Here is a 26,201-nt window from a genome sequence, read left to right as displayed (position 1 = left end):
AGAAAGTAATCTGAAGATTAATCATGAGCGGCAGCATTACATATTTTGTTCATTATAAAAAAAGTCTTGAGGTACAATATGCCATCACTGACAGTCTCAACAGGAATCAAACACAATTTGTATAAGCATCACAGAGGCATTGTGACCATACTGTCTTCAGCTCATTTATTACACAGACAAGCTTTCTATCACCATAGCTATTCCAGAAACAACTAACAAAACAAAACAAAGAGGGAGAGAGAGAGAGAGAAGGAAAGAGAGAGAGAGAGAGAGAGAGAGAGAGAGAGAGAGAGAGAGAGAGAGAGAGAGAGAGACAGAGAGAAGAAGAAAGAAGTGTTGTCCTGACCTGAACTGAGCATAGACACATAATTTTCACACAAATCCTATTTCTTAAATATGGTTTTAATTTCTACAAACAGTCTGGAGATAAAAAAAAGGGCTCCACGTATGTGAATTGACTTTCTAGCCTATCCAATTTTCTATGAGAGTAGCTCCCCTGCAGTGAGGCTTTCATGGTGTTTAAAAGAGGAGCATCTACAGGCTGAGAGAACCAGAGACAATAAACATGTGTAAGAAATGTCTTTTTTAAAGAATGATTATTATTTGTCCTTTAATTCTCTAACCAGTTCTAAGCAGAGCTTCACAAAGTGTGGTGGGTAGACTTTTCATCTCATTATTTACTTCAAGAAGTCTGAGGCACCACCATCATCAAAGAAAGTCTGTGAAGATGCAACTTGTTTTCTGGTGCAAATCTTCAAATTGAACATATTCACTGAGGACAATCTAAATATCTGAAGAAACTCATTTCCGTTGAGGTCACTGAGATATTAAAATGTCAAGATTCTGGAAATTATTTTTGCTTGTCAGTCCACTCCTGATCTGTCTCACTGCACAACAACGCATTGATCGGTGTCTAAAAATAGCTCCACTGTGTTTGTTTGCAATTGATTATTTGATCTGACCACGGATCACAGTTGACTGAGCTGCTGCAGTAATGGCAGCTGCGGATATGGACGGATGACACAGTTTCACACAGTTTACACATACACACACACACACACACACACACACACACACACACACAGAGGCAGTGCATGGGCCTATCATTTCACTTACAGCAGCTGACTAGTCAGATCAGATCTTCAGTGATAAGCTGGACATTAATCATGAATTACTGCAGTGTTGAACGTGTGTTGTAAAATCAGTGCAGCTCTGCAGCAGTGATAAGAATTACGTGCAATCTACATTTCAAAGCAACAGTAGATCATTTTTTGATCATGGATTCTGCTTCATGTTTTACATTTATAGCATCTTTGTGGTCATTAGAGGACTTGTGAAAGGTCAACTCTTACATCTTAGGAAATACACTTGTTCACTTTCTTACCAGGACTCAAATCAGAAGATTGATACGAGTTTCATCTGAGTGTTCAGTAGAGAGGAGTTCAGGACATGCTTCACTTAGCACAGACTCAGAAGAAACTCTTAGCCAGGTAACATATAGAACAAGGAAGTAATACCGTGTGGTTTAATGAGCAGTTTGCTTACCAGTATTTGTGCTAAACTAGACTAAAACGTGGAGCTCTGAAGACCCAAATTATTTCCCAAAAGTGTCCCCGCACCTTAGTGCAACTTTTGTCTGTTTCAATTGGTGAATAAACTCATTGTTGCTCCTGGTGGCTGATGGGAGAAACACGCCCACTGTACGGATGCTCTCACTAACTGTGGCTGTAGCGAGTGGTTTTTGCTCTCCCACCACAGGGGGCAGTAGAGAGCCAATTATGACTTCGCATAAACAAAACTCCACACTCGAAAACTTTGGACAAGCTACTCAAAGGTGAGATATTTTATCGGAAGTGTTTCCAAACAGTATGTTTCTGTTTAACAAGAGAAAAGACTTTAAGGCTGAGGATTGAGTGTGCAGTTTGGCAACCATGAGTTCTATGGCAAGAATCCGACTGTCTCACCCTTAAGCTCAAAATGAATGCTTGGCTGAATGTAAAGTGTGTGGAAAAATGTCAATCTGGCTACCTTCTCTATAGCCTACCCATGTGACAAAAGCCAGGTTGAGTTTCCAATGAAGACTATTAGAGGGAACTGATGTGAATGAGCTGTGAGCCATGGACTGACATTAGTCATGTCTACATATCAAAGTCCTGTCCACAGCATTAACAGTATATGTTGATTAACAGCATAAATGTATCTTAATGCACCTGCCAGACAACCAACAGAAAAATGAGCTCAGCTACTAGAACAAGAGAGAAATCCACAATGATAATACAGCAGGTAGACAGCAGCAACATTAGACCAGAAACTGATGGCCATTAGATGCCAAGACATTAAACACAAGCATTAGTGGACAGCAACACAACTGCCAGCAGCAACCAGAGCCTTATAATTTAGTCATATTACTGAAACATACACTAACTGAGCCAACATCAATTCAGAATAAACATTTAGCAGAAGCAGCTAACTTACTTTATTAAAGTGAAATTTAATTGCTAAGGTCCAAAGTTTCCAACAGGACAGGAGAATAGTTAACTGTAACTTCAGTTCTATGAGTATATGCGTACCTCTCTAATGGGGTTTTTGCTATTGGTTCACCTTACAAAGCTCCAACTGACCCCTAACAAAGATCTTAAACTTACCATCTAATCAGGGGGTAGAAAACAGGCTGCACCCTCCCTCCATAAACCCCTAGCATACTCGTCTCACTTTGAAACTCAACAACAAACATCTGGGGCCAGCTGGGCTTCTGGTTAGCTACACAAAGAACAAAGAACTGGAGTTACATCCAGGTAACTACTATTTCTATGTCATACATGCTCTGCCCTCTAATGAGCTTTGCTATTGCTAAAAATTAAGGTGAAGGCTGATAGGGATGAGATGTACTGGTCCCGAACCAACACTGATGCAAGCCACAGCCAAGAAACAGTAGCAGTCCAGTGGCCAAGCACTGCTTGCCTGAGGGCCTCGCTTTGAGAGATGCTAGAACCTGGCAGGCAGTGAGTCAGACTGGACACCAACATCCAGCTGGGGATCTAATGCCCCCTTGTCTGTAGAGGTAAGCCAACAATATGGTCTTGTCTGACCTCACCATGACGTGTTTTCTATTCAGGTGTGAGGCAGAGATGCCCCTCCCACACCAGGGGTGTTTCAAGGGCTTTCAGGGATGCGTCTGTGAAGACCTGGACATAATGAGGGACACACTCCAGCCGCTTCCTGTTGTGGAGGTGGCTGGGCATGTCCCAGTCCACCAAATCTCTCTATGCCAGTGGATGTTTTGTGCAGCCAAAGCTGATTTCTCATGTGCAGTAGGCCACACCAGGTAGACTGTCTGGATGCAGAAAGAATCATATAGTTGTCTATGTAAGTCAGGATTCTCATGCCCTTCTCCCTGATTAGTGCCAACACCATCTCCTCACATTTAGAGAATATACACAGGGGTAGGAGGCGGCAGTACTGGTACATCCGTCCTCCCACCACAAAGTGCAGTTACTTCCGGTGGTGTAGCAGAATAGGAACATGGACGTATGCGTCAGTCAGGTCTATGCATGTCATCTAGTCACCGGGCCAGACAGAAAAACTGTCTTACTGTCAGCATGCAAAATGCTCTTGGTGCAATATGGCCCTTCAGACTGCGCAGTTTAGTATTGGTCTCAAGCTCCCTGATTTCTTTGGCATCAAGAAATACCAAGAGAAGAAGGCTGTTGCATTAAGTGCCGTATGTGCAGCACTGCTAGCTTGCCCATCGCTTGGGCAGTGCACAGTGTGCAATGTGCAATGGCAGTGATCAGCCAGCCAATGACACATGAAAAACCTATTGGCAGTTAATGAAGATGAAATACTCACTTTATTGGGCTGTGGGTTGGCATGCCTGGAACACTACTGCTGTAGCGTTTTGGTGTTTTCCTTGAGCCACAGTGCTAGTCGGATGGCTTGCATACAACTCTCACCTCCAACACCACCTATAAACACAGAAGTGGCTGATCATGATGGCAGCAGCTAACAGTGGGTTCTGGAGGGCTTACGAATGAGCTGCTAACTCACCGTGGCAACATAAAGGAGGGAGGGCGCTATGCTTCCATAACAATGCCAGCTTGCCAATGTGGATCCAGACGGTGATATTATTGGTAAACACCATATGAGTGGCACCACTTACCAACGCACAACCCGAGGAATGATGGTTATTAGCTAGCCAATGAGACATGAATAGCCTATTAGCTGCAAATGTATAATGGAACAGCACAGGTGGAATCAATAACATTAACAATGCTTATGCTACGTTTAGGTGAGCCAGTTCTAGGGCTCTGGTATCGTGCATGCACACTCACAACATGGCTTACCAGGACAGTTATTGCAATGGAGTGATTCTTAATATTATTTTATTCTGCGCTTTTACAGGTTTGACAGTTCAAAATGACTGATGTGAAAAGGGTCCATTCTGTCTACTGAGACATATGATAATAAGAAACTTTTGTGGGTCTTAAAGGTGTAGTAAACTATAATAATCCAATAAATGTTTTGTCAAAATCACAGAATCTCTCCTCACTATCCGCTAGCTGTCCCTTCAAAGTCCGGTTTCAGTACACAGCCTGGGCTCTGAGATTCAGAAGATAAGAAGAACATTTAATGTAAAAGTAGGACTTTGACCAGACAAGGACTCGCGGACACATCAGTGTGGTTTTATAACGCCGGAGGGACCAATGGAGGGACCGATGGAGACCCGGCGGAGGCTGATCTGCCGGACAGGTGAGTAACATCAGCTCTGCTTCACATAAACTGTAACGTTGCCTGCTGACATTCAGCTCACTGTCTAGTTAGTCAGGATATGTTGTTGTTGTGATGTTATCTGTAAAGTAGCGGAGTTGTTACTACAGCTGTTTGACGCTCTGCACATTAGCTTTGCAGCTAATGTTAGCAGCATGCTAACGTAACCTACAACATAGCTGATGTGTATCTGGTGTTGTTCACTGCTTTCAAAGTGTTTACAGTCATGAAGACATATAAACACAGGTTTGCTATCATAATAATCTCACATGAGATTGAGACCCGGTCTGGTGTTAGCCAGGCTAGCCACCTGTACTATCAGAGCAATAAATGATGCTATCAAACTAAAGCTAATTTACCATCCCGCTGCAGACGCTTCAGACTATGCCTTGTTGGTCAGTTTGCGCAGTGGTTACGATGTTACCATGACAATGCGCGTCCATGAACTTCGTGGTGGAGCCCCAGAATTTTCAAACATGTACATATTTTTTCTCATATTTCTACAAGTAAAAATAATATCATAAAGGCCCATTTTTACCCCAGCAGTAAATCTTACCCTTATTCAGAGACATTCCCTACAGATATAGAGATAAAAACATACTGTAGACAAAGTGCAAAATGATAAATTGTTGAGGCAACACTCACCAGGACACTGCAGGGAAATTACATTTGTTAATCCTTTTAAACCAAATGCATTTTAAAAAAAGCTTACTGACAGCTGGTCAAAATCTCTCCAAATCCCCCGTCTGGCAACAATTAGTTTCCAAAAACATATTCTTCATATTCTTTTTTGGGGGGGAGATGCAGCTTTAAATGCATACTGTGTAGGATTTTCCTAAAAAGAAATGTCTAGATACAAAAATAATCTCTCTTAATCATTTTATATGACCCAGCAGAAGTGTGGGGCGAGGTATCTGCTGAGACTCTGCCCTTTGCATGTATTTGATGATTTTTCTGTGTTTGGGACATTTCGGAGTGTTAACCTTTGGGCAGTGGGTTTGTAGCAGTGTAACAGTGTGAGGGGAATTAGCGGGGAGAGAATGGGTTGTTTCTTCTCCATCTCTCTCCTGTGCTGTCTGTCTGTGTCTGTTTGACTCAGGGCAGGGTTGAGCTACACACAGAGCAGAGAGGCAACAGCAGACAGGATGAAGCGTGCGTGCTCTTCTGGAGTCATTGGGGCAGACAAACCACAACCAACAAATCCTACACAGTGTGCCTTTAAAACCTTGAGCTTAATCTACAGACTACAGCACACAGTATCCCCCAAAACAACAACATATCCAAATATATATTGATGCACAAAAGATTTACAAAACACTGGATTATATTTGGAGTCTAAACCATCTGGCTTTGGAAGTAAATCCCACACTGGTAACTGCTACAAACTCTGAAGGGATGATTCTGTCTGCACAGAGTCGGTAGATTAACTTCACTGATATCATATCTCATGGTAAAGAGGACCCTCATCAACTTTTATTGAAGACACATTCAGAGGCACACTAACACATTAAAAACACAATAAATCTGCTGTGACTTCTTAATTAAGGGACAGCATCATCACCAGGAAACACCTTGAACACTGAAGTCATGTCTTTGGCCACTCAACAAACCCACTCAAAGCTTTAAATAAGTCTACCTGTGCAGGTTTGCAACTCGCATGTAATCCAATACTAACTGTACAATATTTACTGATATTGAGCTGTGAAATCATAACACTTCATCCAACATTCTGCCTGCAGGGAAATTGACTATTTGATGCAATACTGATATCCTCTATAAGTAATGTGCTAAAGGCCATCTTTAACCATCTAAATGTGATTGTAATGTTATGGAAAATAATCTTAACATTAATGCATAACTTAAGATATAAATTAAACTCTTCAATTAAAATAAATTAAACATTGTAATCCATAGAAAGATGTAAATATATTATATCAAGATAAAATAATAAAATGAGGAGTACATTTTACATACCAACTAAATTTACTACCAATTATTATCATTGAAAAGCATTCCCCTATAATAAGGATAAAAAAACACTTTCAGTAAAGTTAAGTGAGTCCTCTCAGTAGTCTGCTCCACATTTATTACATTTAATAATATATACAAAACCTGTGACACTTTGACAGTCTCAGATAGGAGCTCATATTTTTCATATCTTCTGCGGCTAAAATAAAAAAAATAAAAAACTCAGTCCAGGGTCTGCTCTGCGAGGCAACACATGTATCCTCAAGATGCACGCCTCTACTGTAAATTTGTTTATTACTGACTGAGAGATTTAAAAATGTCACGTGTTGCTGCAGCAGCAGTGCGGCAGCTGTCATAAGAGGGTGCACAATAAATGTCAGGGGCCTGGAAATCACCAGTGTGGGGTGTTTTTTTCTTTTTTGGTCAGACTGCACAGTAGAATTGTCACCATGGGCCTGGACTGTTATTATGGCTTCCTGTGTTATTATGTGGATTTGTGCGTCAGTTTCAATTTGTATTTGAATGCAGTAGCCGTGACTTTGTTGTTGTTTGTAATCTAGAGTGAATGCAAAATGAGTTAATTTAGAAATAATACTGCATTAAGAAGGGTTTCCATGCACTTCTTTACAACACTGATTCTACAGATTTAACATGTAGTTTTGTTTTATTTATGTAAATAAGTTATTTTGATAAATTACTTTGATTTTGCAAGACTTAAACATGTGTGTTCTGCTCTTTAGACTGTCTGAACCTTGAGCCAGTTCATGATAACTGTCCTGTAGAATCAGTCTAATAGTGTTACTCACATCAATCATAGAAGCCTGCAGATCTACTCCTAATGGCATGTCAGTCAAACAGGAAGTCACTGAGTGCAAGAGGTTGAAAGATGCACACAGAAGTTAAAAAAATAAAAGGAGATGTATAAAGACATTTAAAAAAATTGAAAATGTTGGTTATTTTAAGATTAAGAAAGAATAGGGCTGCTGTTGTAATACCATGCACTGTATTGCAATAGCATCATATATATGCACAGGCTTTCTCTTTCTTTTGATCACACTGCTTTTATACCTGCTACAAAGACTTGACATGTGCACACGCTCTGCTCTTTATTCTTTTAAAAGATGAAAAACATTTGATAGTATGGAGCACTGCTTTGTGCATTAATGGACTACAGTAGAATCCACTGCACTCATTAGGGCTCATTAAGGAGTGTGTGTGTGTGTGTGTCTCTGGTGGAGACAGTGATGGATGGTTTATGCTGCCCCCTGGTGTTGGGAGTACTGACCCTGTAGTTTTTTAGAAGTCAATCAAAGGCAGATGAAGTTGATGATTGAGGATGTGATAGCTAAACATGGAATCACCAACGCATGACCATCAATCTGCTCAATCTGTAAATAAAATTATTAATTTCCAAGAATTAAAAACAGCAGTATATTGAGTATATTATTGAGTAAAATGTTAAATATTAAAAACTGAGGAAAAGTCCTCCTGAGCAAAATCTTTAAAGTGTGACTTCAGATGCAACCCCATTTGTAATCATCATCATTTTCATCATGAACTGTAATTAAATGACACATTTTTTCTCAATAACTGTAACGCATTACAGTTACATTGATTTTGTAATTAAATACATAACGCCCCAACACTGGCAGTCAGTGAGGTCTGTGTTAGTGTGTGAACTTCTTTCCCAAGCTATTTTTCATTCCTCACATAAGTACCTCCTTTAGTTTTTGGGTGCAAGCCCAAGATGAATATTTCATGGAGAGGAGACACTGCCTGAAAGCATGTTCCTTTATCCTCATTTGTACAATTCATTACATCCAGACTACAAAGACAAACAAAGACACAGAATTCATTGAGAGAGTCAGACTAATCCTTTTGAAACATACTGAGGTCTTGAATCTTCTTCAGGGGGGGGGGGGGAAAGGTAAAGTTCAAACACTTCATTGAAAATCTTTATTCAAAAACGTATATTTTAGGCAGGAAAAAAAAGCTTGATTTTGGTGAACATTGCAATAAGCCACAACTCGAGTTACAAAGTGCAGAATCAGTCTGTACAGTGAGTGCGGATTCGACAAATGGCCTGGAATCAGCAGAGACAAACATTTGCAAACACAGCACCATGAAAAGTAACACAAACTTTTTAGACTGTGTCTGCTCTGTAAACTGAAAATTAAAGATTTTGCATCGTCTTCAAAAATATTCAGAAGAGTTATCGACCGCTGTGTTAAGATGTGGATTTATTTTATTTTTTTTAACCCCTAGTATGGCTCAATTAATCCATCACACCCTCACAAATATATTGATCCGCGCCTCACACAGGGTCACAACACTGATGCTTTGTCACCCACATCTATGTAAAAATAGTAAAGTTGTCATTTTGCTATGGCTTGAGTTCATAACTATAATATTAATAACATTTATCATCCTCATCACAAGTGGAAGATGCAGCCAATCAGGTGATAAAAGCATTTAATTGGACAAACTCCTTCATTTTTAATCAAATACTGAACATTAAACTCTTTATTTGCTTCAAAAACAATTATAAACTCAATTTTCTGACCATTACAGTTAAAAAAAAAGGGATCCGACTACCTAATTTTCTTAAGATTATTAATCATAATTGTAATATGGGGGGAAAAAATCAGCTGTGAAAAATAATTACTACATAAAATAATGTGAAGTGAATTTAAATAGCTTGTGTGGGAGCTCACAGGGGAGTTTAATGAGTCATTTCTGGCCTTTTATCTTTTCTGTTAGTATCAGTCTCTTAACACAAAATAATGATCATGAATATCTGACAAAGGCTGATTCCTGCCAAAGATATGAGAGCCAATTATACATGAGTATTTATGGAGGTGAGGAGCCTGACGTTCACTGCATGTTAATGTTGGTTTATGACGCCAATACAAATGAATGTAAGTCAAGATAAGCTGCTTTTCTTACATCATCATCATCATCATCAGGAGCACGGTGGAGACATCATATCGGTGTCTCAGAACAGAATAAGTCTCTTCAAAAGACATATTTGACTTTTTTTTTTGGCACCGTCTGAAATGTTCATTGTGATGAAGGACAAACTGGCAATAACAGAAGCTCTTCTTATTGTAGACAAATCTCATGATATTGCCCGAGCATCCAAAACCTGCTATATATCTTATTCACTCATCAATTCCAGTTATTCAGCAATGACTCAGTTTGGTTTCCTCACTCATCACGCAGGTGATCTGGTGATGGAATGGCTTCAATCTTTAGACATGAATCCAGCGGCTATTTTACCAGCAGCATCATGTTTGAAAAATACCCAGAGTAGTTTGTATGTGAAAGTTACACCAACACTAACAATCTACACTAGATTATACAACATATAACCTAATGGCACTTTTAGCACCATTAACCCTTCCTTTACCCGTCAATTGTGGGTTAAATGTGGTCCCATTAACACTCAAAGTGAACAGAGACACATGAAGCTCCTGTGTTGTTTAGCCTTTTCCCAGCTCTGTAATAAATTATTCAGCCAATTACCATTCCTTACGCACCAGCAATTTAAATCACTTTAATAAAGCATGGAATACTGTGAATGACTCATTTTAAAGTTGTAAAACAGATGTTCATTTTCAAAATGTATTTTTTTTTTAATTAGGATATTCAAATTTCCCCTTGTTGTTGTGAAGCAGAAGAGATAAAAAAAAAAAAATAGGAAGAAAATCAGTAATTTACCTGACATCAGTCTCCACACATTAATGCTGTTTGATATAAAATGAAGACCAGAAAGGGCTCAATAATCAGCAGGTGCACATTTGATTCAACAGACAGGTTAGAAAGAGTTTACACTAAATATTTACATCTGTGTTGTTTTTGTGGCTCACCCGTCTGGAGTAAAAAATACGAGCCGTAAATCAGACTTCCACTCAAGAGCACATCACAAATAAACACCACTGATGCAGCAGCAATAAAAAGAAAAAAAACAAAAACAGAAACAAACCACCGTAGCACGATATACATTTCAATAGGCACAGCAGCGCATTGGCAAAATGTAGTGCACATTCAGTGATGTGGGTTAGTATATGGCTCTCTGTTAGACGCTAGTTTCCTTAATAAGAAGAGATGGTTCACTTCACTGTCTGTCTTCATTGTGGGAAAAATGATCCAAACCTTGGATTGAAGAAGTGAAGGCGATATAGCACGATAACAAAAAAAAAGTGGATTCAACCATCTTCAACACAGCAGCTACAGATATGTCCTTCAAATTGATTTTTCAATGTTACCGCATGGAAAACAAGCGCTCCCACACGGCTCTACATCAATGTTGGACGGGTGGAGTCAGGGAACACCAAACAGCAATGAATCAAATTCCTTCAAGTGTAAAGAAAACAACTCAGCAAAGTTCACTTCTTAAAACATGCTGGCACTGAGATAAAAAAGAGGATGAATGAGCGGCTGCATGTGTACTGTTCCTGACACAGGAAGTGATCGTGTTCCCGGTTGGTTTATTTTGAGTTAACTCCACAGTAAATGAAAATGTTTAAGACTGCATGGCAGCCTTGATTCATTTTCCTTCATGTAATGTTAAATTAGTATTACACTCACTGAGGGTGTTTACATGCACGCTAGTATTCCACTTACAGTCAAGCTAATCTAGCAGAGTGGTGAAATCCTGGCAGCCAGAGACCAAAGTGGCTTTTTAACTCCAGACTTTGAAGATCAGAAACCTCCATCATGTTAGGATCTGAGTTCATGTACACATCACATCCTGAATGTGATCAAAACCAGGATCAGATTCAAAAGTGGGTTACTAGAATGCATGTAAACGTACCTTCTAACAAGCACAAACCTAACATAAAAAAAAACATAATAATAATAAAAAAGGTCTACATTCATCAATAAAACAAGCTGTCATAATGTTGTGAAACCCACACATCATTTAGGACTCATTCATTCATTATAACTCTATACAGTAGATCTGTTTTACTTTTATATATTTAGGTCATACAGACATGACCTAAAAACAAGCAGACTTCCCTTCAAAAACATAAAGAGGTGTGAATGTGCAGTAAGCTTTAACATATTTAACTTATCTGTTAGTGTCTTATGAATCACAGCTACATATGCGACAGTAGTGCCCTAAAATAATCCATTTGAAGTTGAACTGTGATGCATTCTGAGGCTTTTAAATTATAGCAAAGTGTTTTAATGTGGTGGCCTAAAAGATGAGAATCTACTGAGCTCAACATCTGGAGGCTGGACTGATCAGAAAATAAGCAGTGGGGGAAAAAAGAGGTTTGTGATCTTTAGTTTCCTAATATTTGAACAAGTCTTTATATAATTAAAGATGCATGTTAGGTTTTAGGAACACTCTCTCTGCTTTACAACTACAACTGACCTCAGAAATGAAAGTGGTCCCTGTACGCTACGCTGCGCTGTAGCTGCCTGCTGCTCCTGAATACTTATGAATGGACAAATACAGGAGATGATTTCTCTAGAGGGATTAAATATTTCAACTTTTTAAAAGTATCTTTCATACTTTAAGTGCACTGAATGTAGCCAAAGCAAAGACTTTAATGAGTAGTAAGTGATTCCTCGCCTCGAGCAATCTGTTTAAATAGAAATTCATCTGATCAGCTTTCTTATACAGTTCCACGATTGGTTAGTGAACCTTCAAACATTAGTGTATAAATAGTGCATACACTACAGTATGTAGGATGAATGAGAGCTTCCATCACATACATACGTACAAAAAGGAAACAATCCAAGCTGCTCAAGTAATAAAGCCTTTCCACCATCTTGTTTCTTGCTTCCTGTTAGCCCCAGAAAGCCCAAACTGATTTTTACAAAAGTTTTTTTTTTTTTTTTTTTACATTAGAGACCAGCTCTATCACAAACCTTTTCCTTAGGAAAAAATAAAAAAATCCAAAATAAATTCCTCCACATGGAAAAAGTATCAAAATACAGGTGGACGGCACAGATCTGCTTCACTGCTAAACACAGCAGTCCGGTCTGGATGGTTGCTTGGAGACATGGCTGACTCAGCAGTCATCGACTCGTACAGGACTCTGTGGGCCTGATCGTTATAGATGTCTCCCTGTATGGTCACATCACTTTGGTGGAGAGGGCCATATGGGGAGTGGATGGGCCTCTGTGTTGAACACGTACTTGTCTAGACTGAGCAGCTCCAAGTCGTCAGAGAAGAGCAGGTACAGGTACTTGAGCGTCTCGCCCAGGAAGAAGCTCTCCATCTTGTCACGGGGCCCGGGGTTAATGGGGTCACGGACGTTGTTAATGGACGTGTAGCCGCCATCGGGGACCTGCAGAGGTGGACATATCAGGTCAGGTTGTCAGTGGGTAGAAAACTCTGGAGGGTGCTTTGGTATTTATAGATGGTTATGACACTGTTGTGTTGTAAAGACATCTATGATTGCATTAAGGGTTAGGGTTCGGCCTGGTCCATATATTTCCTGTCTATCCGTAGCATTGATTTTTAACTTAATTTAAGTGATTTAAATACAGTACTAATGTGGTCAGGTAACTTACCTGACCACACCTGGACTGTATTCATGTAAATACAATAATAGTCACAGAAAACACAGTATGAATGACCATTACTAGCCAAACATGAGCCTGATTAAAAATCATGCATTCAAATTGTGGTAATATCTCATTTACTTTTACACACTGTATATAATATTACTGTTTGTGTGCATTTCCCTGAGGGTTTTCTATGAACAGCTTCTCACAACAACTTCTTATATGAAATACACTAAGTGCTTTTTCCAGGAAAAAAACACAAGTGAAAAAGCTCAGTCAGCATGCATAGTTCCATAACTGTGCGCTCTAAAGGGTTCTCCCAAACAAAAAAACCTCCCAAAGCCCCAGTGGTATTTAGCCACACGAATTGAGTTCAATTTAATATGTTAATGTTTTGAGATATCTTGTGTCTCTACTAATACTAACCACCACTTGCAGCAGGTACAAAAAATACACTATACTGATTTGGATGAGCTGACCTCTTAATCATTAAAGAAGACCAAATAATTGAATTGGCTGGATGATTAAAACATGCAGTGAAGCTAAAGCTGATCCAAGGTCAGTTGTCTTTACCTTTGTGTACTTATTGAAGCTCTGCAGTATCTCCCATCCCCAATCTTGGTATTTTGTGTCCTTGGTATATCTGTACATGTAGAAAAGACTTTCCACCGTTTCTGGTCTCAGCAGGTTGTGTCTGTCTGCAGGCTGGGAGATAAATGAGAAGTTGTAAATACATATTTAATTTAACAAAAGTAATCAGATTAAGTTCAGCCTCGCAGATTTACTCGTATTCAACCGGGCAGTCCTGCTGAAATTGAAAATGCTTCAAAACATTTTATCAAGAGTGAGCACTCACCAAGATTGAATACAAGTTAAGAACAGACGGATTCAAAATTCAGTGTATGACAGCAGATAAGACATGTGGGATAGCAGTGTCCCAGATATTTCTACGCTGCCTTCACAGCACTTTGGGGGTTGGGGGCTGCGTGCGGAAAGAAACAAAATTGTTAAGAGAATTTTTATTAGATTAGTTGTGGTTTCAAGCATCATGACCAAATAGGATTTATAAGAGAGAGACTTGCATCAGACAATTTTAGACAGCTTTTATACATCAGACATCAGAATGAGATATGCACCCTGCAGCTGTGTTCAGCTTTGATGTACAAAAACCTTAGATATAGTAGGTTGGGAATGTCTATGGGTGATTATGGAGGACTTCATATTATAGTTAAAACACTTTACACTAATACTTGTGTAGTTGTACACACAGGTGAGTATTCTATTTAAAACATTTTAAACTGGAACTATTAGCTCCTGGCAATCAGACTAAATCACCAAATCTCAATTATCGGTATACAAGACACACAACATAAAATCTCACTTTATGTGGATGATGTATTACTTTACTTGACTAATATCCCCAAGTCTTTATCCCAAATACTACAAGTCTTTACCCGGTTCAGTCAATTTTCTGATGATAAAATTTGTTCCTCTGAATGCCTTAGTAAAACACTTCAGTAGCATAACTCTGCATTTACATACTTAGGTTTAATTATAACACATTTCTACTATATATATATCAAGCACAGATTATGATAACTCAAACTAGACATGGTGCCTTGTGTGCAACAATATTCAATGACAAATTGAATTAAAAGTTTATCACAAAAAGAAAAACCTGATGCTTTGAAAACTTCTTGTGGCTAGACTTGTCTCTACTTACTTTGAGACAAACTATAAAAAGTTCCTTATCCCAGAACGAATACATTTTGGTGAAACTCAATACTTTGTGCTGCAGGCCCACTATTCAGGATTCTTTTATTCTACAAAAGCACCACTGACTTGTCTAGGAAGGATTGAAGTAAATAAAAATAATAAATAATAAAAATGATGATAAAAGATTTAAAGAATTTCTATAAAGCTTGTCTGTGCAAGAAATTACTCAGCTGTATATCAAAACAATCCACATTATCAACCAAATCTAATAGTTAGCGCCCTGATAGTTTGGAATGGAAAAGGAAAAAAAGACTGGCTGAGTCAGTATCATTGTTTAAATCTCTTTTTAAAAAACACACTTTTATCTGAGAGGTTTTATGATGAAGGGTTTTTTTTTTCTTCATGTTTATTTCCCCTTTACTTTCCGAGGTTAATGAAGACGGCAGAGGAAAATATATTGGATATTTTGATAAACCAAAATCTGGTAATGAAAAATGAAATGAGTGCTGAGGAGGGTCAGAAAGGTTCTGGTCACAACTCCCATAGCACATTTAAACTAGTTGGTAAGAATTTTAAGCAGCATTGCATTAACTGGCTCATTCTGCTTTTGGTTCTTAGCCTCTTCTTTCATATGTCAGATTTCCAGTCAAACGCATCGGCAACACACTAAACAACAATGCACAATGACACTGCACAAGATAAGACATTTAAATAGCAATTACTTATTACCAATATGTTTGTCCACTTCTAAAAGTACATTGCTTGTTTTAGGAGTTTTAGTTCAATCTTAAAAATGAGTATTTACAGCAGCAACAGTTACATTACATAAAGATAAAACAGAAACACATAAAAAAGGAAGATTATCAAATGCCATCAGTCTGCTGTCAGCCTCACCTTGACAATAATGTCATGCCCATCACTGGCTTGCAGGCTGAAATGTGCGATCTCCGGGCTCAATCCAGTCTCCATCTGTTTGTACATCTGGTGACAGGTCTCCATCAGCTGCACAGCCAGATCCATATGGTCCCCCGGGAGGCCATTGTGGGCCCCAAGCGCCAAGGTTCCTGGCAGGAAGCACACCAGGTGGTCCTGAAGAGGGGGGGGGGGGTGACAGATGGAAAGGTGCAATCAGGAAGGAATGGTACAGAGGAATAATGAGAGATAATGATGATAGCCAAGAGTTGGAATTGACTGGACTGGCTGAAAGAGAAACTGCACAAGTCTGTATAGCTACTGACTCAACAGAGACACAAAGGCTGATTGATTCAACAAGGCGGGCATTGTTTGTTATCGCAGAGTGCAAAATACCCTACGTCAACCAGGGGGTCCTGTGCTGTAAACTACTTCCAAAACCCAGTAAGTCTATGTCAGCCACTAGCTATATACATCATCACCACAAAATGAGATTTGGAGCTTTACAGCAGGCCCTAGGGTCATAAAAAAGCATCTAAGACCCCCTGACAACCTGATATTTTGCAAACAGAATATCAGTGAGCATCTCTACCATTTTAGCATTGAAGCGGTTATGTGACAACTCTCCAACAAAGGTCAATCTGCCGGGTCCCGTTTGTCTCACAAGGTGTTTTTTCACTCCTTCAATAGCCTGAAGGTAGTCCTCCAACAAGCTGGAGAAAAAACAGAAAAAGCAGGAAATATTAGCAATACATTATATCCAGGGATGGGCAATATGACTAATCTTAATGTCACACATATCACTATATGGCAAATATATCATGAGTGATTCCACTACATCCTTAATTTCGTGTAAGCCTTACAGCCCAACCATATTACACTCTTTCATGTCATCCTCAAAATGTCTCTACATTAAGGTGTGATTTTTTGGCTCTAAAGTGATATTTTTATGAATATATAGTCTTTTTCATGGCTTTTTTAGCTCCAGCTTATATATGCTTATGTACGCTTATGTAAAGTTGTAATTACTCGTCTTCTGTCTTTCCTCCCTGGATCCACTGTTTGAGCAGGTATTCATAGTAGCTGTCTGCCCGGGCGCCAAGTGTGAACACTCCTTTGTGGCTGAACTGGCCGCTGTTGGTGTTGATGAACATGGGCACCAGGCCGTCATGTTTGCCTGGCAGCTTGTGGACCAGCTTCATTACCTCGTTCACAACCTCCTGGAAACATACAGATGGAGAGCTGACATTAACACCAAGACATTACATAATGAATCCCCCAGCCTTATTTACTGCTGGTGTGTTGGACTATTTGTGGAAAATATTTAAAATATACTACTGTCTTTTTTTAAGGATAATACTGTTACATTGGAAAATGATCAGGAATTTCACACTCATTAAAGTCGAGTCATCAAAAGCCATGTCTCATAGGGTTGGCTCAACTTATGACAGAAATTATTGAAGTTCCTGTCAGACTAGGCTAAAAATCTTCAGGCACAGGCTCTGGTTTCTGGAATCACTCATGAAATGACAACATGACGGATTTAAAGCAAATCCTCCCCCAAGCCTGTCACTTCAATTGATCACACAAGTCTCTGAGATCTTTTTTTTAACGTCTGATTTTAGCTGAAGTGAAACCCTCCATTTGAACCCAGGAAAAAAAGTATACAGTGTATACCCTCTAGCACATTTTACCGTTATGGAGACCCTCCTGGTGAACTGACCTGGTACAGCGGCTCCTGAGTGAGGTGGCTCAGCTCTCTGAATTCCAGCTGAATGCTTGTGACTTCAGCCAGCGTGCTGTCCGATGTCCATCGAGGGGGATGGGCTGTTCCCTTCCCGATGTTGACGTCTGAGAACGGGATCTTTGAGGGCGTTTTGAAAGCGGGCATCAACCTGGACCCGAGGTCTTTCTTTAAGAGGAAAGTAGAAACTGAATTACAAGGGAAAATACCTTTACTGCAGTAACATTGCAACATTACTACAACCAGTTAGCTTGTAACAGAAGTGAATGAACAAAAACACAGTTCCATTAACATAGCTTACAATTAAATTCATGTTGGTTGTGTTCTCAATTGATCAAAGTTAAACTCTAGATCAAATATATTCTAAAACAATACTGAAGAAAACATGACAGTAAAAATGGCTCACAGCTTTATCTAGGAAGAGTTGGTCTCCTGATAGGTGGTAGGTGCTCAGCAGGCCTCCGAGGACACGGATGGTTGTCTCAAACAGATTCACGTCCACGTTTTTCTGGAAGGTGAGCTCTTTCTCGACCCAGTCCTTTGCCTCTGCAAACTCTGAGTGGAGTGAGGCAGAGTACAAACATTCATCATCTCCATCACCCGACAAAGTGTAGGGAAACAGAAAGATGGAAATAGATGCATAGAGATTTGCTCTGGAGTATCTGTACCAAAACACTATATTGGTATTATCTACCAGCTCTAATATACAGGGAAGATATACAGTACCTTCCTTCAAGCCCATAATCCACATGGTGTCCAGAGAATCAATGAGCGTCAAACCCAGTCCGAACCACTCGCCGAAAGACTTGGAGATGGGCTTGAGCTCATCGTGACCCCAGGCGTAGTCCTTATAGCCTTTCCACGCATGCCTGAAGGTGTCTCGTACCGCCTCCAATCTATCCACAGGTCCGGGTGAAACTACAAACAAAAGTCCACAAAGGAATGAATGAGAAATGAAAGTATAGTCTTAAAAGTAAGTTTTCCTCTAAGAAGTTCTCTCAACAATGCATTTCTTTGAGCTCAGCAAGATAAAATTGTTCAAACTTCAATCAAAAAAAAAAAAAGGTGCTGGTCTTTAAACAGCATATACCAGTAGACCTGGTCAACGCAACTTTAAAGAATCTGTTTGAAGGGGAAAAGATTTTATCAGTGGACCCAAAAAAAGCATGAAAAGTTTGTTTTTTCTTTACTCCTGGAAGAACAGAACAAGAGTGTAAAGCCATCTTGGAGCCTCTGTGAGTCTGTACTTGGGCACAGCAGTGCTTTGAATTGATGCAAACTATCACAGTTTAGCCTTTAGTCTAATTAGCATTAATACAAAGTGCTGCTGAGGCTGATGGGAATATCATTACTTTGGAGATATTATATTAAATGAAAATAATAGACTTATTAAAATGTTAGCCACGAGAAGAAAGGTCAGGGGATTTGTTATAAATGACTGTACCAAATTTCATGGCAGTGCATTTCATAGTTGTTGAGATATTTCAATACAAACCAAAAACATAACCTCATGGTGGCGTTATAAGAGAGGCCAGAGAAAGCCATTAGAACATATGCTCTATAGAACTTAAATACCTATATTCAAATTTCGTGACAACCTAATAGATTTTCCACTTTGATCCACTTTAAATGGCAACCTCATAGTGATGCTCTGTACATCCTCTGAGCCACACTAACAGCAATGCTGCTAGCCTGAGCATAAGTTCAGTACTGACCTGTCAGTGAGACGGTGTCAGCAGGGTTGGCTGGTGCTGGGGGCGCCGCAGCTTCTTTCTCAATGGCTGAGGGTGGAGGCTCTGTGGCCTGATCGGCTTCAATCATTGCTCCTCTCCAGCTGCATGACAAGAGCAAAAACTTGTGTCAGATTTAAATTATTTTCTGATAAATTTATAGGACAAACAGCCACCCCAGGGCCTGGATGCTGCTGGAAAATATTTGATTCTAATCTTCTATAATCTTCTGAGGTCTATCTTGTTAACATGCCCTCTACTATTCTCAACAGCTCCAAATCCTTTAATGCAGTTTGTCTAAAGAAGAAAAATCAGACCACCTAACAATCTTCTTTTCTTTATCCTCTTCCTCTCCTTCTTCATCTTGAACCACCTCTTGTTCTTGCTTTTCCCGACCAGCTGTATCTGAAACATTTCCACCTTTCTGCAGGCTCGGTGGACCTCTCTTGCTTGGGAACGGCTTTTTCTGTGGATAAGCAAACAGCTAGAGCTAAACACAAAGGACCCACATCAAATTCTGATGTCAGGGTTTGTCGCCATCTGACATTTTTCTCTCAAGCACAGTAAGTGCTCATTTGAAAAATATATAATTGACTCTATCTGTGTCAGCTAGTAATTCATATGTAAGACTAACACACATTAAGATATGTACTTAAGGGTCATTTTAACTTCTGGCAAAGAACAGCAGATAAAAAATGATTGGACCTCGGCCAACTGTAGCATTTAAGTCACGCTGAAATAAAAAAGATACAAACGTAACCCTAACCTTAATGGGAGGTTTTGCCAAGATGGGTATGTTTGGTCCTTTAAGCTCCTCCACAGCATCTGGAGCCAAAGCGTCTGGAACGGCAACATCTGGGACCACAGCTGGCCCCAGATGCGGCCCCGCCACAGGAGCTGGAGTTTTACCTGCGGCTGCTGGACCCAACACTGGAGGAGCGGCATTTAACTCTCTGTCATTCAGCTCCAGCCAGTCCTCCCTGTCGGATATCCCTACACACACACACACACACACACAGTGACGGACACACACAGGACAGACACACAGAATAAATAAGTAAACAACAAACTGCTAATGTGCTACTGTGGCCATACAGCCTTTAGACCAATGTCAAAGTCAAAATGGCACAGAAACAGCCCAGTTACCTCCTGTCTAAAGTGATGGTTAAACCTCCATTCTGTTATCTTCTGCTCTGCATGGTATGCACTATATCTTCAATACAAGAGCAGGTGTGCACAAACACACACATAAACAAGTCTAAACAAAGAGAAAACTATCACAGTGTCTCATGTGGTGTTCCTCTAATCTTTTTCATGATCACCTAACAACAGGCGAATATCCAACTCATCAGCTTCAACTAGTCATGCGGCAACCTGTGCAACTAGGAATAATGACTGTCACTGTCTCTGTCTCTGTCTCTGTGTGTGTGTGTGTGTGTGTGTGTGTGTGTGTGTGTGTGTGTGTGTGTGTGTGTGTGTGTGTGTGTGTGTGTATTACTTACCTCTCCACTGCTCTGCGATGCTGGGATAGGACAGCAGCCCAAATATGAGCAGCAGAGCCAGCAGGAAGAGGATGAGGCTTCGCTGGAGCCGAGACAGCTGCTTCCATTTCTGCAGGCGGTGTGAAAAAAAACAAACAGAACAGAACAGAACTCAACCACAATGAAAAGACGTCAAAGCTCTGATCGAAAAAATCTCCGGCGTCTGTCAACGGTTTGGAACACTACCCTAAAATATCTCAGGAATCTGTTGACAGAAATAGCGCAGATAAGGAAGGAAAGAGGATGAGCCCGTTGGCCTTCTCTGACGGTTGCTTATCACAATTAAAAAGATCTAAAAATGCTTTGATCGAAAGGCAAAAACAAGAAAAATCTTTCACATCGCTTAAACTTTTATCTATCCTGAGGCAACATCGTGAAAGAGGAAGCTTTTAGGTATTAAAAAAAAGACCAATTATGTCTTTGTAGGTCTTACCCTGTATGAAGTCAACATCTCTCTCCAGCTGATGCTTTAATCCCGGTGACAGCTTACGAATAAACTAACCAGCTCAACCCAGCCGTACAGAGGGAGGGGTCTCTCAGGAGAGAAGGCTAACAGGCAGGTTGGAGTGGTACCGCTCTGTTACCTGCTCTAATTAACACCTGTGCAACACCGTGAAACTATTGAGCAACGACACAACAGACTTTATCTCATGGGGGAAAGCTTTATTCTACCTTCCTATTTCATTCAAAGCAGCATACTTGAGTCTAGAGCAAAAATTCTGCACAGATTTGATCTGAACGCTTGGTTTGGAATGATCGGTGAATATAGATGAGACGATACAACATATTTTATATATACTTTTTTTTCTCCATTTGTTTTTTTTCCATTTGTTCTATTATAATTTAGGAAACAGAATTTATAAACCAGACGTGAGATCTGTTGCGATTGTCTAATTATGGTGCATTTTATTCCTTTGGTAAAAATTAGACACTGCATAATGAACACTGGGCTGGAGGGTGGGAAACTCATTCTGGGCAGGTTGGCTGCTAAAACACAGACACATACATATCAATGAGTGCCAATGAGCTTCCACCTGATGTGCATGTCTTTGGAAATGGCTGCAGTAAAAACAGTGTGAATAGCGGTGAAGCACAAAGTGAAGTCCTCTTTGTTGTGTCAGGGGCGAACACTGAACCAACAAGCACAAAGTGGTTTTCTCAGGAGCCATAAACCATAATCAGATTTGATGACCTACATGTACTGAAGCTGCTTTTATAGAAGAAATATCTGCTCTGATATACTGCTGAAATAAAATGTTACACAGCAGTCAGTGAGAGGACAGGTTTGCCTTTTGAATTCATATTGTTGAGAGCACAATGAATTGTGTTTATGAGAAGCGGACCTTGCTAGTTTTGCCTTTATGGAAAAGTGACAGAAGTAATCATGTTGAAATGATCAATATGAGCGTCTGCAGATTTACTGAAAGCCAAATTGAAATCTTTTTAATTCTACTTAGTGTTTTTTTCACTTTTAAGATAATTAAAAGCTGCAAACTAAAGAACAGAGCTGAAAATATCAGAGCTTTTTACTTATGACTCCATATTTTTTGAACAATAAAAGTGGTAATTGTAAACAGCAATATCTTGGACAAATGTGTCAACCCTTACATAATGTTCATATTCAGACATTTCACAGTATCCCTTCATAATTAGTGTTTGTACATAAAGCTTTCAGAGAGCAGAGAAAGTGTATTCTTCGGTTTTAATGCTTTTTGTTGGAAAAAAATATTTATAAATCACACTATATAATGGTCCAACATTATAAAACACAGGAGAAAATTCAGTGAATTATGTTGAATGTGACTAACAGAATGGTGGTTTTTGAATATGTGAATAAATATGAGTCAAACACTCAACAAAAGTGTGTCAAGTGCAAAAACAAAAATGTAGAAAGTTGAAATATTTCCATTTTTGTATACTCTGGATCACATGACATCTTAAAATCTAAACGTGCGTCAAAATAGACCCTGAACAGTATGTAAGGGTTAAGCTAAAGAGACACATGTCAAAACACATGAAGGTAGTCTTATTATTATTATTATTATTATGAACGAGGTTATAAGACCAGTAGGACAAGTATTAAGGAGGACAGCAGGAAACAAAGCAGCACTGATATTTTTTAAACCACCCCAAGCAAGAAATTGTCCAGAAAAGTTTGAGACGGGAAAGAATAAGTGCAACATAATATGCCTGAGAATCCAAACTAACAAAGAAGAAAAGGGGATAGTGGGAGGGTGTAAGGAGGAGAGAGAGGTAGACGAAAAGAAAACAAGAGTTAAGATAGAAGAGATGGCGAGATAAACAGATGTTCTATAATATATGTTATGTTATGTTTATCTACTGTAGATGATCAGACACATTGCAGTTGTGACTTTCGCCTCAAAAGTTTAAAAGTTCAGGCTGCTGCAAAACAAAAGAGGAGAGCGAGAAAGAAAAGACTGAAATCTATGAATAGATTTGTCACAAAAAAAAAGAGACAGAGACAGAGACAGAGACATAATCTGTCTCGGTGGAATCAACAGAATCATAACCCGGCAGATGGATGCTTACAGCGCACGCCTTTTTGTGGAGCGCACAATCAGTCAGAACTGAGGACTACATGGACGAGGGCTGAGCTGCGTGACGGTATGAATGATGAGTTGGCAGAAATTTTGTCAACAGATTTATACTGTTTATATCAGGCCGGCCAACATTTTAGTATATCTTGTTTTATGGCCTTGTGGACGATGTCGCAAATCGCTGAGCATAACAGCTTCATGGCAATGTTGGATTTAGAGGATTTTTACATCAGTGTGTTGAAGTATCTTGATTTGTCAGCTATTTAATTCAATTTAATTCCTATAAAATGTACTGCATCGCAATATGAAGATTAATAACAAAGAGAGAGAGAGAGAGAAAAAGTAACATCAAGTGTCTTAGTAAGAAGCTCAAAGCTCCTTGTTTGTTTGTGTGTCAGAGTGGTAAAACCCATGATCTGCGTGCTGCTCACCCGCCAGCAGGACTGTCTCCGGTGTTTGCCGTTGTTGTAAGCGTTACTGTGAGGGTCACTGAGTGTCAGAGAGATGAAGTCCTTTCTGGAAGGTGGATACATCCTCTGATCAGGGCGGACAATCGTAGGTCATAGAAGCTGGAGACAGAAAAGTATGAAACACAGTTAGTATAACAAGGGTTATTTTCCTAAATTAAGGATTATCTGAAATGTGTTGTCTCTCTCAGCATAGTGCTTAAAAAAGGTAAAATAATAGATTATTCATAACTGACTATTCTGCACTACCAGCAGTAGTGCTTAACACAGGTAGGTAAATATTGGAGACATGACAAGCTGCAGTAATCAGAAAAGGTTACAAAAAATATCCAACTAATATTTAAATAGGAAATATTTTTAATGAGATCTTGAATGAAACTATTGATTTGCAACAAACCAGCCATGTGTCATGTATCTTTTTGACTAATTCATAAATGCTGACTTATTCTGGCATCATCATTTTTCTTTGTACTCTTCACTGTTGACATCATCATCCAGACACCAGTGAAGAGTTTTACCATATATGTCCAATACTATATTCATCTTATCTGGACAACATGTCATTTTTCTTCTCTTTTTTCATTCTGATGTATGTATGTATGCTGCTACTGTTTCCAGTTACTAAAAAGATCATTAATACTGAAAAGTTGTAACATCCTACTTCACACCATCTATTGTCTGCATATAAGTTTTTTAATCATTACTACATCATTGTGTTTTCTATGTAAATCTTTGTTTGCCGCATTATTCCACCATGTCCAATAAAGTGAAAAAACAGCAACTGAAATGTTAAATTTACTGTTAAAAACTAAAACTAAGAATCATCAGTTTGATTTTATTTGAGCAGCAGCTGCATTGATCAAAGTACAGTAGGCTTCTTGTGTCATTTATTTGATTTATGCTTTTGTATATATAGCCTATTAGATTCAATTCAACTGCACTGTCATTGCAAAATTGTTTAACAATGAACCAGTCTGTACCTAACCAGAGTCTCATTGCTGGTGCATGATATAAACTACTGTATGTTGATTACAAGATATACAAGATGAAGATATACAGATATACACTTGTGCACTGATGCAGTGTGATTAAATAGTTAATTGTCTATATATTTATAGATACAATGTTTAAATATTAAAACGTGGCAGTTAAGACTGCCGTGTCTTCATCATCATCATCATCCTCTTCAGCACCATGGATAGCTGACGTAATGACGCTGGCGGCCAGAGACAGGTGTATGAACTTTAAAAGCACCTCTAATATCGATTGATATCCGGAAACATTAAACTCAAATACAGTAATGTGCCTTGGAGCAGTCCCCCAGTCTCTTTAAGAAAGCTTTATTATAGGTAGGCAAAGCTAAACGGAATATACATGAAAGCACAGGCAGCCGTTTTGAAGCTTATTACTTAAATCCTTTAAGTACAAGTGACTGTATGAGTATTGTAGGAAGGCAACCCCCAAGAAAAGCTAGACTTGTCCATTAACTAAAGCAACGGAGCTTTTTAAGCTAAATAGGCTAATTTCCTACTTTTCAGTCCTGCCTTCCACACTTCATTGACATACTGTTTAAACCCCAAAAACCACCCAAAAGGTGCGATATTAGTCAAACACGCAGCTGCCTCCCCCTCACCTTCGTCTCACAGCGACGTTATTCTCCTGAAAGCTAACCAGCTAGCCAGGTGATGCTCGCTCGCTTCGTCGGCGTGTTTCTGAATGGAAAGTGTTACTGTTCGGCTGCTAGAAGAGCCAGCATGTGACACAATAGTCCGTCTGACTGTCACACAGGACGACGAGCTGTCACATGAAGTGTCAAACAAATGAAACGGCGGGGAACATGGCTAAAGTTAGCGAGTGAGTGGGGAGGGAGGTAGATGCGGAAACGTACGAGAGCTGACGAGCCATTATTCTGTGCGTCATGTGACGTCAGCACGTGCTCTAAGGGTTTGAGGTTAACCCTTAACATGCCGTCACCACCACAGACTGTATATGACTATAATTACAATCACCAGGCCACTTCATAAGGTACACCCGTGCAATCTACTTCAATCCAATACAACAGTTCTGCCATCAATACTTTTTTTTTTAAGTTTATACATTTTCAGTTTTTGTTCATTACTGACTTCATACTAAGTGGTGGTGGCGTACTAGGGTGCATTATATGGACTGTTGTTCCTAATATGTGCCTCTCTCATGTATGTAAATGGAGTGGACAAAATGTAAGGAACACCATTCCATATAATGCACCCTAGTACATCACCATCACCCACTAT

At 39.4% G+C, this 26,201-nt stretch overlaps 1 protein-coding gene across 2 annotated transcripts; it reads right to left on the bottom strand.

The window, feature by feature from the left end:
• Positions 1-8,578: 8,578 nt before the first annotated feature.
• On the bottom strand, positions 8,579-25,779 carry man1b1a (mannosidase, alpha, class 1B, member 1a). Of its 2 annotated transcripts, XM_053340185.1 has the most exons (14): positions 25,562-25,779; positions 23,893-24,030; positions 20,865-20,973; positions 20,129-20,355; positions 19,683-19,828; positions 19,348-19,466; positions 18,359-18,550; positions 18,039-18,187; positions 17,612-17,800; positions 16,918-17,108; positions 16,481-16,601; positions 15,871-16,065; positions 13,834-13,965; positions 8,579-13,040 (listed from the first exon to the last, which is right to left on the bottom strand). In XM_053340185.1, the coding sequence occupies exons 2-14, from the start codon at positions 23,992-23,994 to the stop codon at positions 12,831-12,833; spliced, it is 2,082 nt and encodes a 693-aa protein (XP_053196160.1). In that variant the 5' UTR covers positions 23,995-24,030; positions 25,562-25,779; the 3' UTR covers positions 8,579-12,830. The 2 variants fall into 2 exon arrangements, with proteins under 2 accessions (XP_053196160.1, XP_053196161.1); XM_053340186.1 differs by lacking the exons at positions 19,683-19,828; positions 23,893-24,030; positions 25,562-25,779 and having other exon boundaries at positions 20,865-20,965.
• Positions 25,780-26,201: the final 422 nt, after the last annotated feature.

This window comes from Scomber japonicus, chromosome 19 (genome assembly GCF_027409825.1).
Source record: "Scomber japonicus isolate fScoJap1 chromosome 19, fScoJap1.pri, whole genome shotgun sequence".
NCBI lineage: Eukaryota > Metazoa > Chordata > Actinopteri > Scombriformes > Scombridae > Scomber > Scomber japonicus.
Note: the sequence above shows the minus strand (reverse complement) of the source record. Positions and strands in the feature narration are given on the sequence as shown.